This window comes from Malania oleifera, chromosome 8 (assembly GCF_029873635.1).
Source record: "Malania oleifera isolate guangnan ecotype guangnan chromosome 8, ASM2987363v1, whole genome shotgun sequence".
NCBI classification, from domain to species: domain Eukaryota; kingdom Viridiplantae; phylum Streptophyta; class Magnoliopsida; order Santalales; family Ximeniaceae; genus Malania; species Malania oleifera.
The window spans coordinates 37,060,618-37,079,084 of NC_080424.1; the positions used below are offsets into that span (position 1 = coordinate 37,060,618).

The following is an 18,467-nucleotide window of genomic DNA, read 5'->3' on the forward strand; positions in this document are numbered from 1 at the left end:
TCAGCAAACATATTATGATACTAGAAGTATGAATAAGTAGAAAACCCAGATATTACAGATAAACTTTAAACTATGATAAATGTGAGTTGTTACAATTTCAGTTATATATCAGTATAATAGCTCAGTTGTCACACACTAGTAATAGCATATTTCCTCTTACTGAATGCTGTCTTATCCTAGTGATTTAATATTTTTCAGGTGATCTAATTAGACAAGCAGATCAAACTCGTAGATAGAGGGGACGTCTACACTGCCCTGTCAATAGGGTAAGTGTTATCAAGAGGTTGTATTTTTTAGTAGTGTACAAGATTATCTAAGTAGATGATTTAGGGATGATGTGTAAAAATGTGTGTATGTTTTGGCGTAATTACTGAATTCTCGTATTGTAAATATGGACGTATAGTTTTATGTTTTCCGCTATGTAGGTATATAAGTTAACAATGTTTCCTCAGTGCTCATTTGGGGCCTGAGATGATATAGCAAGTAATACAAGGACTTCAGAGTAATTCTAATTAAATATTAAATAAATGGTATAGATTTTCGAACCGTTACATACAATATGGAGGGTTAGGAGATTTTGAATATCTACGTCTTCTTATTGATGTAGACGTACGAGAAAAAAAATTAAAAGCACCTAAATTTGATAAATATAGTAGAAATGTCTTAAGATTCATATTTGGATGTATGTTCATAAGATGGCTCCATAATCTCTTTATTTTACTGCATTTATAAATTGATTATTATTTGCTTTGAATGATTTATTGATTTGGGAATTATTTGAATGCTGAGGTAGACTTGAGGATATTGTGAATGATTTAAGTCTCCTTAGTAAATTAAATGCTTCTGAAATTATAAATTTAGAATTGAGTTGATTGGCTGAAATAATTTAATATCGATTGATATTGATTGGTAAGTTGTTATAATTCAATAAGGATAATATTTGTGTGGTCAAATAATCTTCTTGCCAATATTAATCTGCTGTAATTACACATTCAGATTAGATTTAACTTGCCAGCATTGGTTGTTATTGGTCGATTAACTATTTAAATATAAGAACAAATACTTGTGGTTGATCATATTGGAATTGAAATTAAATAGTCAAGAATATTGTTAATATTGAGGTTTGATTATACTTAGGATTGCTAATTGGTATAGCCGTTCTCTACTTAGTTTTTCGTTGTGCTTGAAATAGTTAGGGGACGTGATAAATGAGTTTTAAAATAAATCAAGCTTCTCCACATTAAGATTTTAAATTACCCAATTCACCCCCATTCTTGGGACTACACCGTTACTTTCAATTCCCTATCAACAATAGGTTCTCAGAATGTCTCCTATCCTTACCTAATTGGCTTGGATAAAGCACAAATTGAGCAAAGTGATTCACAAACTCCTGCAGACCTTTGTCTCATAGAAGCTAAAGCTATTACATTCTTATCTATTCCTAAAAAGGGTAAATCCCAGGTGTAAGGCTCGTGAAAGTGTGTTTGCTCACATAAATTTAAAAATCTATCCCCTCATTCCAACACATCATCAGACCCTATACATACTTATCCATTCATCCACAACATATATAAGAGCTATATACACAAGTAAAATATTCACAAGTACACGACAACTATTCATATTTATAGGTACATATCATGGAGTAATCAAAAGGACCATTTAATTCATAGTTGGCATAGTTAATAATTAATTAATGAATTGACTCTTGAAGTCTCCAGTGGAGTTGCCAAGCTATCGCAACGTCCCAAAGAAGGGTCTGAAATAGCGAGGGGTAATAGTAATAATAAAGGTTCGATGGAGTCGCCACTCACGTAATATTTACCTAGGTGCGATTAGTTCACTTAATTACTACTCGTTGATTAGTCTCTAGACCAATCCTATGGCCAAGGAATCAGTAGTCTCGATCTACATTTACTAGCATTGGGATTGAGAGTTTAGTTATGTGAGGGTAAGGTACTTGCACCCCCTACATACCCTTTCTATGAACAGTACCTATATAATTATGAAATATCCTCAAATTGAATCTTGTGGACTTTAATTAACTATTTAAATAGAAAATAAATATTAAAACTTTAAAAGAAAATTTGAAAGTTAAGGTATAGTCCCAAGAGGTTGGGTGAATTGGGTTTTAAAAATTTCTTTAGAAACTTATTTTAAAATTCTTTCTCAACAATCATTCACATATATTTGCTATTCAATATATGTATAGTAGAAAATTAATTTAGTTATTAACCTTTATGAACTTATGTGCTATTTTGAATACTTTGTAGATTTGTTAAAAAAACTCTTTCAACAACTTTTAGGTGGTTTAGTAAACACACATTGATATTTAGATATTTAACCAATCCACAAGCAAGCAACAACCAACCATCAAATAGCCAATCAACAATTTTAATCAACCAACAACAAAGTACTCAATCAAAGTATGAGCTACAACACTTTTGTAATATTAAACTTTTGCAAACACTCAGCTATGTATATGATAAAAGCCCTGTATATCTGAGTTTAATTCAAGCCCTATTATGATTAAACTTTGTTTGCTCTCGTTTAACTAAGATTTCTGTAACCGATCAACGTACTCCATTTAAGGTTTCCGCAAAAGATCAACGTATTTTCTTAAGTTAAAAGTCTTCAATCTCAGTTTGGGTTTCCTACTCTTTGAATACAAACCACACAATTTATATATGCAGAAAATAAAGAGAAGGGTTAAGAGTGAGACTGAGATTTTTTACGAGGTTCGATTTATCCCTAGCCTACGTCCTCGCCTTTGGCCAATACCGCCAAAGGGTTCCACTATAACACACTCCTTTCCGGGTGGAGCAAATCTTTTACAAAACCTCTTTAAGGGTAGAGCCCCCTCTCCAAGCAATACCCCACGCTTGGTCACTCCTTCAATAGGCTAGAGCAATGCCTCTCCAAGCGATACCCCACACTCGGTCCAACAATCCAAGAACCTGAACTGCCTACAAACTAAAAAAAGAATTCGGTGTACAAAGACACTCTCAAATAGAGCACATTAGTACAAGTTAAATTTATAAACTTCAATCAAATTAACAATATGGAAATATGAAGCTCAAGAAGATATCACCATAAGCCTTCTTTCTAGGTTGAAAGAATTAAGAGTAGACATGAAATTTTCTTGATAAATTCATAGCAAATCTCAGTAGTGAAACTCAAAAAATGATTGCATAAGAGAGCTTTGAGAGAATTGGGAGATTTGAGAGCAAGAAAGCTTGTTTTTTTGTATTTTATTGGTGTAATTAAACCTTAGCCTTGGGGCGTTATTTGTAGATGAGAAATCAAGTCTATTTCATGTTCCCCAAGTGAATTGGAGTGTTTCCCAAGTTTATAGAAAGTTTGGAGTACAAAAAATATAAGTTTAAATTTAAAAACTTTTAAAAAATATGACCGTTAACAGTGTTTAGATGACTAAACTATCGCATTCAGTCTTCTGATGTTCCTTAATACATTGAAAAATTTGAACTGGACACAAGGTATATGACTGAACTTGAGGTTAGACTTCAAGCTTCATTAGATTTGTCTATCCAAGCTTCAATATTCATTTGAGCTTTCATCTCTCTTTAAATCCAAGCTTCAATATCTAGTAAGCTTCCATTTGATTGTCTTTGAAGTATAATCTTTCTACTTTGATAAGGTTTGTGAGCTTTGTTTCCACTTCTTGAATCATTTGACCCTTGTCATACTTGATCTCCAAAAATATCATTACTTAAACAATATTTTGTTAAATTAACCTTTGTTTGTTATCATCAAAACAAGATTTTAAGTTTTGTAAGGCCAATAAAATGTGAAATAAGGTGTGACTTAGAAATGTCTAATAAGACCTCCAAAAGAGGGGATTTTATCATATAAACTCCCATTATAACTGTTAGCTTTACCGTGATCCCAAGATAGGGGGGGTGAATTGGTATTTTTAAACTTTAAACCCTAAGTCAATCTCCTAACACCAGTATATTCAACACCCTATGGTCAATCTAGTGCAAGTAAAGTAAATGTATACCATAATGTAAATAAAGCAATTTAATCAATCACACAAGTACCAAAAAGCAGTAAAGAAAAAGTGACACGCAGAGATGTTATTGAGGTTCGGCCAATTGCCTACGTCCCCGCCTTGGCTAACAAGCACAAGGATTACCACAATAACTTGCTCACTTAAACGGGTGGAGCGGTACCTATACAAGACAAATCAAGTAGCACAGGGATGACCTCAACCTTTACAACAATCCTTACCGGACTAGATTACTGCCCCCTCAGGCTACGCCTGAAATCACTCAGATTTTACAATCAAATGGTACAATGAAATAGTGCTTTCACGTAAAGCAGATTTGTACCCAAATAATACGCTCAATCACATACGCATCAAAAGTAAGGATGTAGTGTAAGCTCAGTGAGGTAAGATTTGTTTTATCAATACACAACACAGTATAGTCAATATGAAGCTCAAAAGTATTCAACACAATACGATCAGTATGATGCTCAAGAATAATCAACACAAGCAATGACTTGGAATCTAAACAGAATATTTCAATCAACACATAAATGTTCCAAGTATACTAGATAGATAATCAAACTAGTTTCAAAATGATTTTCTTCAATGAAATAAGAGCAGATCTAGTTTGAAAGGATTGTTTGCTTGTTTGAAAAATTCTTTGCACACCAAAAACAAAGTTCTTGGACACTTGCAATGAAATGCAAATATCCTAAGCTTTTTTGGTTTAATCCCAAACAAGATTTATATTGAGCAAATCTGTGGGACAAACCTAAGTTATACTCCCAAAAATTAAATATCAAGTAAACACAACAAAGGGAGTATTAGCTTTAAGCAACAATCAAACAAACACGAATGACACTCTCACAATCTTGGATTTTATCAAGAGGATGCAAGTTTGAGAGTATTAGGGAAAAAAGTGGATTTTCAAGAGAGAGAATTTTTACTAATCACTTGTCTAATGAATCTGCTAATCTTGCAAATGAAAGTATATTTATAGCCAGGTGAAAAATTATAACCGTTTGGGATATAATGGGTATTATTAAAAAGGTCCCAAAAGATTAAAATCCAATTAGCCCAAAATAACCCTGTTTTACCACGGTTAATTTATTTTAACCTGCTGGAGTTTGGGTGGCTGAACCTCGGTTCAGTCACCCGAGAAGACAACAATAAAAGTGTTCTAGGCTAATTCAGTCACCCGTGGCTTGGTTCGGCAGGCCAAATCAAAGTCAGTAGCAAAGCTACGTAATTTCAGGTGCCCGGTCTTGGGTTTGGGTGCCCGAACTCAGGTGTTCGGTCGCCTAGGGCTGATTTGAACTAAAATATTCAGTCGCCCTAGTTGGTGAGTTGTCCCTTTCGAGGCATTCGGGCACCTGAAGAAGATGTATACATTTATAGTTCGGTCGCCCGAGGGCTTGGTCAACTTTTTGACTTTCAAAGTTCGGGCGCCCGAGGAGTTTTGTACTCCACAAGTTCGGTCGCCCGACCCCTCTTAGTTTGCTTAGATATATTCAATTTTAGCACAATTATTTCACACTCATATTTTATGCAATGTGTGTGTGATTGTTGGAGCCTAAGGTCTTGCTATGGTCAAGTTGAGCTTACACTATATCTTATGTGCATGATGTGCATGTGATAAGCATACATCCACATGCCTAAGTTACTATTACAGACCCTCATTATTACAGACCGATATGAATTACAATACAAATTACAAAACTTCACGGTCTTCTTGTTTCTTCAAGTGTCCTACCTTGGGATATTAATTTAAACCAACAAAAGCACTTGACAAACATCAAATATCAATATTTTTCATTATCAAAGCCGGGTACGACCTATAAGGTCAACAAGAACTAATATAGATGAAGAGCAAAAACACATTTTTATCCTTTATTTAATCATTGGGGGATGCATACAAAAAAAGAATAGAATACATACAGACAATGACAAATAAATAAAAAAAATCATCAAATTTGAACAAAAAGCGTCTTTAAAACATTCCCAATTTTTTTAAAATTTTTTGAAAATTTTTCGACATTTTTCTGTAATTCTCTAGGATTTTTAAAGACTTTTTCTATATTTTATTCATTTTTGGTATTTTATTTTTCCTTTTTTTTTTATCTGAATCAAAATAACTCAAATAATTTTTCATTATTTTTCTGATTTTGTTCATTTTATAACTTTTTACTATTTTTGCCAATTTTTAATCAATTAAAAGTTAATTTTTAAATTAAAGAAATGAACCGGTAGTTCAGGACGAGTCAAACTAGTTCAATTGGCCTAAACTGGGTTAACAAGTCAACTAAGGTTGATCCGAGTCAAATCGGGTTCACCTAGTTAGGGAAAGGGCTACCACGTCCAGCAATGGTGACATGTGGCGCTTATTCTTTATTTTATTTTATTTTTTTTTATATTTTTTTTATATTTTGTAGTAACGTGATGTCAGCCTGATGTCACCCGCCACGTGACGGGACATGAAAGGCTCAAAACTTTTGACACAGATTGCTGACATGACAATAATCTAGTTGTCCAAAGAAAACACAACTAAAATGGTCAAGATTGGGCCGTCTGGCCCCCCAAACGTATGATCCTGATTATGCCACATGTCACCATCTGTTAGTGACACGTGTCCCACTAAATATTATTATTATTATTATTATTATTATTATTATTTTTAAAATCTTAATATAAAAAACTTTTTTTTTTTTCTCTGTTTTCTCTATTCTTCCCATTGCCTCTCCCTTTTCTCTCTTTACCTTCCTCTTTTTCTCTCTGTCTCCCTTTCTTCTCTCTCTTCAATATACTCTCCCTCTCTCTCTTTTTTCAAACTTTTTTCTCTCTTCTTCCCACTCTCTCACATATCTCTCTCTACACACTCTCATCGCTCCCTTTCTCTCTCTCTTCGAACCCCCTCTCTCTCATTTCTATCTTGCCCTTTTCACAAACTCTCTCCATCTACTCCATTTTCTCTTTCTTCAAGCTCACCCTCTCTCATGCTCTTTTCTTTTGCAACTCTCTCTTTCTCTCTTGATTTTCTCATTCTTCTCACATATCTCTTTCTCTACACACTCTCATCACTCCCTTTCTCTCTCTTCGAACCCCCCCCCCCAGCTCTTATTTCTATCTTGCCCTTTTCACAAACTCTCTCCATCTACTCCCTTTTCTCTTTCTTCAATCTCACCCTCTCTCATGCTCTTTTATTTTGCAATTCTCTCTTTCTCTCTTGATTTTCTCATTCTTCTTCTATTTTTTTTCTCATTTTTTTGCAGGTCTTGGTCGAGAGAACAAAGAGCGTCAAGCTCTCTAAAGCACAGATCTGAACAATTAAAAGGTAAATTCCCTTTCTCCTATCTCTATTTCAATTTTCTTTTTTTTTTCTTTTTTTTTCTTGGGGTTTCTTCGACTTCACTGGATTTTCTTGGGAACCAAATGGATTGTGGGTCTCAAGTAATATAAGTGGAGTTAAATCAAGGTATTGTTAGCAATTGGGCTTAGGTTAATTTAGGTTGAACTAAGTTTGGGTTGAAGGTTGGACTAATTTGGCTAACTTAATCAGGCTAAGCTCAATGGGTGCTTGGTTTAATTTGTTCTTGGGCTAAATTGATTTTGGGCCAAAGGCTGAGGAAATTTAGGCTATGTTAATTGGGCTGGGTCAAGCTTAGTTTGGGGGGTTGGATTTGATCAATTAGGCAAGGCCCAATTGAGCTTTGGTCTATTGGGTTCAATTAGGCCCAACTGGGCCACAAGCTGGCTTGATTAGGACTTGGGCTTTAAATGGGTTTTACTCCAAATGAATTTTGAGTTTGGGTCCAAGGTTTGCATTAATGAGTCAACAGATCAAGACCCAAGTCAAGTTGATCGGGGTCCCCGAGTCGGATCTGGGGTATTTGGGTATGGGTATTCGGATATGGGATAATTGGGTATGGGTATTTAGATTTGGGTAATCGAGTGTACGTATTCCAAATATGGGTCAAATACATGAATCCTATTTTGGTATATTATGGGAAATTTATATTTTGTTATATTTGAATTTAAACTCTAATTATAAAATCAAATTTTAATATTTCTAGAAGTTGAAATAAAGTGAAACACAAAATTAACAAGTACCTACCATTATTCCCAACTCCAATTTGCAATTTCCTCTTCCTTTTGTTCGAATTTCTTGAACTACTTTTTCCTAATCTTCTACCGCTTCTGCAATTCAAGCCTATTGGTCTCCTATCTTTCTTCGCCTTCTCAATTTCAAGCACTAAGAATTTTCCTCAAAATTCTCTCTCAAAAATTTCTAGTGAGCAATTGCTCTCTTCCTTCTCTATCTGTATCTGTGTGTCTGTCCTCCAATCCTTTTGAAGCTCACTATTTATAGGTAAGAGGGATCACTCAATTAACGCTGATTAGATCAATTAACATTTAACTGATCAATCAAAATTAAATTGAATTGATCAATTTATGCTTACATTAAATTATTATTTCACCCACATGTTACTTGTGCAAATTCTCATATGACCAATTCTCATTTTTCCTTTTGTGCTTGGAGATTTAAAGATGAAGATTGGCTTATTTTGCTTCATTTTCTATTTTTTATTTATTTGTTCTTTAATGTATACAATTTTTTCCATGCATTCATTTTTTTTCCATTTTTTTTTATATTTTCTCATTTTAATGGATATTTTCCAATAAATAATAACTCAAATTACATTATATAAGTTCTAAACAAAATGAGGTGCCTACAATGACTTTTGACATGAAAAAGTATACCTTAGGAAGCAATTATGTTTTAGAGGCACTTGAGGAAGAATTGAGCAAACCATACCAATTGGAAATACTTAAGAATTAGGCTTCTAAAACCCTTATATTGTATCTAACTAGAAGATGGCAAGTTTATTGGTCTAGTCAGTCAAAAAAAAAAACATAGAAAATTATGCCCATTGTTTTATAAATTCAAATCCAAATATTTGTTTCACCCACGCGTCCTTATTTTAGGACATGGAATTCATCTTTACAGACAAATTTATTGGCAAACTTGAACAAATCTGCGCCAAAACCAATGCTCCTCCCACACCAAATACATGGAGTCAAGAGGGACTCCCTTCGTCTCCGGCAAGAAAATGAAGACGAAAATAGTCATTGCAGTGATCCAGGCAGCATAGAAAAGGAAGGTGCCGTATTTGAAGTGACAGAGCATCGTCAAGAACGTCTGAGAGAGCACAAAGGTGGTGGCGAAGTTGACTGCAACGCTTATGCTCTGGCCGGTGGGGCGGATCTTCATAGGAAATATTTCGCTGGGAATGAGCCAGCTTAGAGGCCCCCACGACCACCCGAAACCAGCAGCATATGCGCACATTAGAACTAGCACTAACACAGCATAGCCCTTGGAGATGGCCTCCGTGCCCGAAACCCCTGTTGTCATCCCTAGCACGCATGCCACTGCAATCTTGATTTTGTAAAGTTAAAAGTAAAATGCCATGATTAGTCCCAATGAATATCACATTATGTGCATGCTTACGTGCCATTGAAATATTAAATAAATAAAAACCCTCTTCTAAAACTGTGACAAGCTTTCTTGTTCAAGGAATTCTCTGGTAAGTGAATATTTTAATTTATAAAATAAATGTATCTGGTATAGTTACTTAAATCAGAGAACTTTTGTGCTGTCTCAATGTGTCCACGAGTCATTTTGTCATTTTTTATTACTATTTTATGGTTTTTATTTATCAATTCTTTCCTATCAATTTTGGAGCTTTCTCGAGACGTCTGTGTGGGCATTTTTTTTTTTTTCTTTTTCAACCTATCCATGTGGACGATTTTTTGGTTCCCTCTCTTTTTATGCTTTACTATTCCGACAATAAATCCTTTCTTCCTCATTTATCTTTTCGAGATTAAACCATAATTAAATTCTTCATTCTTCATCTCATATATAAATTTGTTTCTTCACTCTATCTGTTGTATCTGTGTGTCTGTCCTCCTATCCTTGTGAAGCTCACTATTTATAGGTATGAGGGATCACTCAATTACCACTGATTAGATCAATTAACATTTAACTGATCAGTCAAAATTAAATTGAATTGATCAATTTATGCTTACATTCAACTATGATTTCACCCACATGTTACTTGTGCAAATTCCCATATGTCCAATTCTCATTTTTCCTTTTCTGCTTGCATATTTAAAGATGAAGATTAGCTTATTTTGCTTCATTTTCTATTTTTTTTTTATTTATTTTTTAATGTATACAATTTTTTCCATGCATTCATTTTTTTTTTCCATTTTTTTCTTATATTTTCTCATTTTAAAGGATATTTTTCAATAAATAATAACTCAAATTACATTGTATAAGTTCTAAACAAAATGAGGTGCCAACAATGACCTTTACATGGAAAAGAATACCTAAGGAAGCAATTATGTTTTAGAGGCACTTGAGGTAGAATTGAGCAAACCATAACAATTGGAAATACTTCAGAATTAGGCTTCTAAAACCCTTATATTATATCTAACTAGAAGATCGCAAGTTTATTGGTGTAGTCAATCAAAAAAAAAAACATAGAAAATTATGCCCATTGTTTTATAAATTCAAAACCAAATATTTGTTTCACCTACGCGTCCTTATCTTAGGACATGGAATTCGTCTGTACACACAAATTTTTTGGCAAACTTGAACAAATCTACGCCAAAAACAATGCTTCTCCCACACCAAATACATGGAGTCAAGAGGGACTCCCTTCGTCTCCGGCAAGAAAATAACAACGAAAATAGTCATTGCAGCGATCCAGGCGGCATAGAAAAGGAAGGTGCCATATACAGAGCATTGTCAAGAACGTCTGAGAGAGCACAAAGGTGGTGGTGAAGTTGACTGCAATGCTTATGCTCTGGCCGGTGGGGCGGATCTTCAAAGGAAATATTTTGCTAGGAATGAGCCAGCTTAGAGGCCCCCATGACCACCCAAAACCCGCAGCATATGTGCACATTAGCACTAGCACTAACATAGCATAGCCCCTAGAAATGGCCTCTGTTATTTTTTGTCCCACATTGGTAGAATAGTTCCACATTAGTATAAAAGGTTGTTTTGAATTTTTTATATTATTTGTCCCACATTGGAGAGAAGTATTTTTTAGACTTAAGGTTGAAATTATATAAAGAGTTCAACTCTTCATTTTTAAAAACACCTCAAAATTGTACTTTGTCAAGAAGTAGTGGATTGATCATCGACACCCGAGGATGTAGGTAATTTTATACCGAACCTTGTAAATTTCTTGTCTTGTTTTTTTTTTACTGTTTTATTATTAGTTTCTGCATTACTTTAATTTCTTATATATTCAATAGCAATAGTTGTAGTATTGGTGTTTGGCACAAGTGGGGTGCCCGACACAACAATTGGTATCAGAGCTAGGTTGAATAGTGTTGGTACGAAGGTGTTCCTCTGTTAGGATCCTTGATTCCACATTTGATGCCTAAGAAAGACCTTGTCTAAGCGAGTGCTCAGAGACCATTGCGGCTCAGTCACTCCCTGGAAGGCGGCCTAGCCAAAGTGGAATTTCATAAGATAAAATAGAGTAGACAAAGTTGATACGTACTATTCATCCTAGGCCTTTTGCTTTGTTGGTTGCTATTGAATATATAGAAGATGGCAGAAACTAGTGCAGCAATAGAAGAAACTCTATCCACACAAACTCCAACCCCTTCGGCTTCGACATCATCATCGAAGACGATAGCTAATGATCGGTTTGAGGTGGAGAAATTTGATGGTACCAATAATTTTGGTATGTGGCAATGTGAGGTGATGGTCATCTCGTATCAACAAGAACTAAATATTGCCTTGGATAATAAACCAGTAGATATGGGTGACAGAGATTGGGAAAAGATCAATCGTCAGGCATGTGGTATGATTCGTCCGTGTCTCGCCAAAAATCAGAAATATTGTGTTATGAGGGAGACATCTGCAAAGAAATTGTGGAAGACATTAGAAGATACATTTATGACCAAGAGTTTAGAAAATCGGCTCTATTTGAAAAAGAAATTGTTTCGCTTCCAGTATCAACTAGGTATTTCAATTAATGACCACATAAATGCTTTCAATAAAATTTTGGCCGATTTGTTAAATTTGGATGAAAAGGTGAAAGATGAGGATAAAGTCATATTGTTATTGAATTCTCTCCCTTATGAGTATGAACATTTGACCACCACTTTATTGTATGGGAAAGATAAAGTTACTTATGATGTTGTTTGTGCTGCATTGATTAGTACTGAATGCAGAAAGAAGGATTAGAGGGTCTATAAGGAAACAGCAGAAGTACTAACAATAAAGGGACGTTCTTAGAGTCATATGCCTGGAAGGAAGAGCAAATCTCGTGGGAGACCTGCTAAAGATGAATGCGCCTTTTGTCGTGAGAGAGGGCATTGGAAGAAAGATTGCCCTAAATTACAGTAGAAGAATAAGGGCAAAGCACATTCTAATGTCAATATAGCCAATAATGATGGAAGTGAGTCAAATTTTTTTCTTGTTGGAGCATCTTCGTCACATTATTTTGGTGAGTAGATTTTGGATTCTGGTTGTTCCTATCACATGTGTCCCAATGGGGAATAGTTTTCTAATTTTGAAGAATTAGATGGTAGGGTTGTTTTTATGAAAATGATAATACTTGTAAAACAACTGGAATAGGATCAATACAGTTGAAATGTCAAGATTTAACTATTAAGACCTTGACTGATGTTAGGTATGTTCCAAGCCTAAAGAAGAATATGATTTCATTGGGTGCCTTAGAATCTAAAGGGTTCACTATCACTTTGAAAGATGGAACCTTAAAGATTAAATCAGGTGCGCTGGTAGTGATGAAAAGAATAAGGAAAAATAACTTATATTATTTACAAGGTAGTACAGTTATTGGCTCAGCAGCTATTGTTTCTGAGAAAGATGCAAGTTCAGATTCAACCAGGTTATGGTATATGCGATTAGCACATGCAGGAGAAAAATCTTTGCAACAATTAGCTAAGCGAGGTTTGTTAAAGGGTGCAAAGGTATGCAAACTTGAATTTTGTGAGCATTGCATTCTAGGAAAACAAACTAGAGTGAAATTTGGCACAGCAATCCATCAAACTGAAGGTATTTTAGACTACATCCATACAGATGTATGGGGGCCCACAAAAATGGCTTCGTTGGGTGGTATGCATTATTTTGTCACTTTTGTTGATGATTTTTCCAGAAGAGTTTGGGTGTATTCTACGAAGCATAAAAATGAAGTGCGTGATATTTTCCTTAAGTTGAAAAATTCGTTGAAAATCAAACTAGCAAAAAGATTAAACGACTCATATCAGATAATGGTAGTGAATACACGAGTGACCCGTTTATGAAGGTATGTCAGGATGAAGGTATTGCTCGAAACTTCATAGTTCGAAATACACCACAACAGAATAGGGTGGCAAAGAGCATGAATCGGACTTTGCTGGAGAAAGTTCAATGTATGTTGTCTAATGCTGGGTTAGACAAAAGGTTTTGGGCTATGACTATTAGATATGCGTGTCATCTCATCAATCGTCTACCATCATCTACAATAAAAGGAAAAACACCTTATGAGGTATGGTCTGGAAAGCCTGCTAGTGATTATGATTATTTACATGTATTTGGTACTATGACTTATTATCATGTTAAAGAATCTAAGTTGGATCCAAGAGCCAAGAAAGCAATATTCTTGGGGATAAGTGCAAGAGTCAAAGGATATCGTCTTTGGTATCTAGAGACGAAAAAAATGATTTTAAGCAGGGATGTGACTTTTGATGAACTTGTGATAATAAAGAAAACAATACGTAAGGAGTCACGAGTTGAAGAGAAGACCAGTGGTGCTCATAAACAGGTGGAGGTTAATACAATTTTGGGAAACCCAGTGAGAAATGAGACTACACAAGGTAACTCTCCAATTATGGTGGGAAATAATGTACAAGAAGAGGAGATTTCAATTCAAGAATCTTCACAGCAATAAGAATCAATTGTTTCTCAAATACCAAGGCGAGATATTCAAAAACCTGCTCGGTATACTGATATGGTGGTCTATGCACTTCCAATTGTGGATGATAATGTTCCTTACACTTTTAAAGAAGTAATGAGGAACTCTAAATCACACAAGTGGAAAAAAACAATGGATGAAGAAATGCAGTCTCTTCATTAGAATCAGACTTGAGAGCTAGCCCAGCTGCCCAAGGGTAAGAAAGCAATTGGTTGTAAATGGATTTATGTAAAGAAATAAAAAATTTCCATATGCAAATAATGTTCGCTTCAAAGCTAGATTGGAAGCCAAGGGCTATGCACAGAAGGAAGGCATTGATTATAATGAGGTATTTTCTCCAGTTGTTAAACATTCTTCCATCCGAATTTTGATGGCTTTGGTAGCACAATTTGATCTTGAACTAGTTCAACTCAATGTAAAAACTGCATTTTTACATGGTGATTTGGAAGAGGAAGTCTATATGACTCAACCAGATGGATTTTAGGTTGCTGAAAAAGAAAATTGGGTATGTAAATTGGGTAAATCGTTGTATGGTTTAAAACAGTCTCCAAGACAGTGGTACAAACGATTTCATCAGTTTATGATGGGTCAAAAGTACATCAGAAATAAACATGATCATTGTGTTTATCTTCACAGACTACAAAATGGATCTTTTATATATTTACTCTTGTATGTTGATGATATGTTGATAACTTCAAAGAATAGGGAAGAAATCGACAAGTTGAAAAGTCAATTAAATCAAGAGTTTGAGATGAAAGATCTTGGTGAAGCAAAGAAGATACTTGGCATTGAGATTCGCAAAGACAGAATGAGAGAAAGAGTTAGTTTGTCTCAGAAATAGTATTTGAAGAAGGTAGTACAGAGTTTTGGCATGTCTGAGCAATCAAAACCAGTAAGCACTCCTCTTGCTCCTCATTTCAAACTTAGTGCGGCTTTATTTCCTAATCATATAAGAAACATAAGTATATGTCATAGGTTCTTTATGCAAGTGCTGTTGGTAGTCTAATATATGCAATGGTTTGTACTAGAACTGATATTTCACAAGTTGTTAGTATGGTGAGCAGGTATATGCATGATCCGGGTAAAGGACATTGGCAAGCTGTGAAATGGATTTTGAGATATATTATGAATACAATTGATATTGGTATAATATTTAAGAAAAATAATACTATTGATCAACGTGTTGTTGGATATATGGATTTGGATTTTGCGGGTGATTTGGATAAACGTCGATCAACTACTGGATATATTTTTACATTTGCTAATGGTCCAGTGAGTTGGAGGTCTACCGTACAGTCTACCATTTCCTTGTATACAATAGAAGCAGAGTACATGGCAGCTTCAGAGGCTGTTAAGGAAGCTATTTGGTTACAAGGTTTACTTGAAAATTTGGGAGTTGTTCAGAAGCACATTGTTGTGTTATGTGATAGCCAGAGTGCTATTCATTTGGCAAAGAACCAAGTCTACCATGCACGAACGAAGCACATCGACATTCAGTTTCTTTTTATGCAGGATATTATTGATGGAGCCAAGATACTTCTTCAGAAGATTGCTACAACTGAAAATCCTGCAGATATGTTGACCAAGATTGTGACAACAATCAAGCTCAAATATTGTTTGGACTTGATCAATATCCGACAAGTCTGAATATTTTTGGAAGGCGCCGATGATGTGGAACTCCAAAAAATGTTGGTGACTAAAAATTTTTTGAATTTATCGTCAAGGTGGAGATTTTTTATTTTTTGTCCCACATTGGTATAATAGTTCCACATTAGTATAAAAGGTTGTTTTGAATTTTTTATATTTATTTGTCCCACATTGGAGAGAAGTGTTTTTTACTATATAAAGAGTTCAACTCTTCATTTGTAAAAACACCTCAAAGTTTTACTTTGTCAAGAAGTAGTAGATTGATCATCGACGCCCGAGGACGTAGGTAATTTTATATCGAATCTCATAAATTTCTTGTCTTGTTTTTTTTACTATTTTATTATTAATTTCCGCATTGCTTTAATTTCTTATATAATCAATAGTAATAGTTGTAGTATTGGTGTTTGGCACAAGTGGGGTGCCCAGCACAACAACTTCCGTGGCCGAAATCCCCGTTGTCATGCCTAGCACGCATGCCACTGCAACCTTGATTTGTAAAGTTAAAAGTAAAATGTCATGATTAGTCCTAATGAATATCACATAATGTGCATGTTTACGTGACATTGAAAAATTAAATAAATAAAAACCCTCTTCTACAACTATGACAAGCTTTCTTGTTTAAGGAATTCTCTGGTAAGTGAAAATTTAAATTTATAAATAAATGTATCTGGGATTGTTATTTAAATCAGAGAATTTTTGTGCTTTCTCAATGTGTCGACGAGTCATTTTGTCATTTTTTTATTACTATTTTATGGTTTTTATTTATCAATTCTTTCCTATCAATTTTGAAGCTTTCTCGAGATGTCCATGTGGGCTTTTTTTTTTTTTTTCCGCTTTTTCAACCTATCCATGTGGACGATTTTTTGGTTCCCTCTCTTTTTATGCTTTACTATTCTGGTAATAAATCCTTTCTTCCTCATTTATCTTTTCAAGATTAAACCATAATTAAATTCTTCATTCTTCATCTCATATTTAAATTTGTTTTTTCACTCTATCTCTCGTTTTTAGTGTGGCTATTCCAGTTCCCCTAAAATTTATCCCTTTAACTATTAATAACTCTAGCTCCCAATCTTATTAGAACCTCCTATACTTTTTTTCTCCCCCTCCTACTCGACTACAATCGTGCATACAATCATGAATGCTTAACCGAGGGATTGCCAAACCTTCTCCTTTTATTTGGAAATTATATAAGGGATCTCTTCCTCCATGTATCCCTTTACCAATTTCTTAAATTGTACACTTATTAAAAATAGATTCCCCTATTTACATGTTTGATATTAATGAATGTAAAATCAATTTGTCATATCAACCAATTTCTTAAATTATACACTTATTAAAAATAGATTCCCCTATTTACATGTTTGATATTAATGAATGTAAAATCAATTTGTCATATGACTAACATCTAAAATACAGACACACACGTAACATGGACAGGGTGACCACCTGTATAACTTCCCTTGCTATTTCTTCCTTCTCTCACATAGGTACTCCTTCGCCCACCCACATGACTACAACACCTCCATCACCTAGCCATATTCCCTTTTATCTTCCTTTCTCACTTGCTCAAATCCACATAGAGCTGGCATGACCTGCATTTTCATCCATGGCTGAGCATGTTTTTCTTAGCTTCCAACATTTCGATCGTTTTGCATTTTTCTTAGCAATTTCCTTTAAACCTTTTGAGATATATATATTATAAAAAATGAAAAATAAAATTCTGTATATTACAATATTTACCTATCCGAAATGTCCTCCTACATTCATGCCATAATTCAATCCTACAATCAAGCCTACAATCACGCCAACACTCCTCCTCAAGTTGGTGTATATATATATATCTAATGCCCAACTTGCCAAATGAGTTGTAGAAGCTCTTACTACACATTTTTTGTAAGTATATCTACCAATTGGTCTTTGGACCTAACGAATGGAAATCGAATTATCTTGGCCTCAAGATTTTGTTTGATGAAGTGTCAATCTACTTCCACATGTTTGGTTCGATCATGCTAAACTTGATTATGAGAAATGTCAATAGTAGCCTTGTTATCACTAAACAAGTCCATCTTGTAGTTTGTGGCAAAGCCAATTTCAGTTAATAGTCTTCGAAACAAGAGAAGCTCACACAGACCCTTAGCCATCCCACGAAACTCAGCTTCGGCACTTGATAATGCTACCACGTTTTGCATCTTGCTTCTCCATGTAACCAGGTTCCCTCCAACAAATGTAAAATAGCTTGAGGTGGATTTTTTATCTGAAATATTTCCTGCCTAGTCAGCATCTGTATAACCTTCAACTCTCAAGCCATTTTTTTTTTTAGAACATAAGTCCTTTTTCTAGGGGAGTACATTAGGTATCAAAGAATCCAAATCACCACATTCATATGATCTTCACTGGGATAATGCATGAATTGGCTTACTACACCTATTGCATAGGTGGCCGTGCATGGGATAGATAAATAAGTTTCCCAACCAATCTCTAGTACCTTCTTTTTTCTATTGGCACTTGGTCTAAGTATTCTCCAAGCTTGTGATTTTGGATTATTGGTGTATCTGCGGGCTTACAATCTAGTAACCCAACTTCTAATAATAAATCTAGGATATATTTTCTTTGGGAAAGAAATATGCCTTACTTAGACCTAGCAACTTCAATTCCCAGAAAATATTTGAGTCCTCCTAGATTTTGCATCTCAAACTCTATCACCAATTGCTCTTGAAGTCTTGTTATTTCTTCTGGATCATCTCCTATAATGATCATATCATCTACATAGATTATTAATGTTGTTACCTTGCCCAGTTGATGCTTCAGGAAGAGTG

At 34.7% G+C, this 18,467-nt stretch overlaps 1 protein-coding gene across 2 annotated transcripts in view; it reads right to left on the reverse strand.

The window, feature by feature from the left end:
- Positions 1–8,921: 8,921 nt before the first annotated feature.
- Positions 8,922–18,467, reverse strand: part of LOC131161935 (sugar transport protein 5) — a 29,872-nt gene continuing 20,326 nt past the window's right edge. Inside the window, exon 4 of one of the 2 annotated variants that reach the window (XM_058117971.1) lies at positions 8,922–9,443. In XM_058117971.1, coding sequence (XP_057973954.1) covers positions 9,021–9,443 — 423 coding nt within the window. In that variant the 3' untranslated portion in view covers positions 8,922–9,020. The remainder of the gene's footprint in view (positions 9,444–18,467) is intronic. The other variant, XM_058117972.1, reaches the window with a different exon arrangement.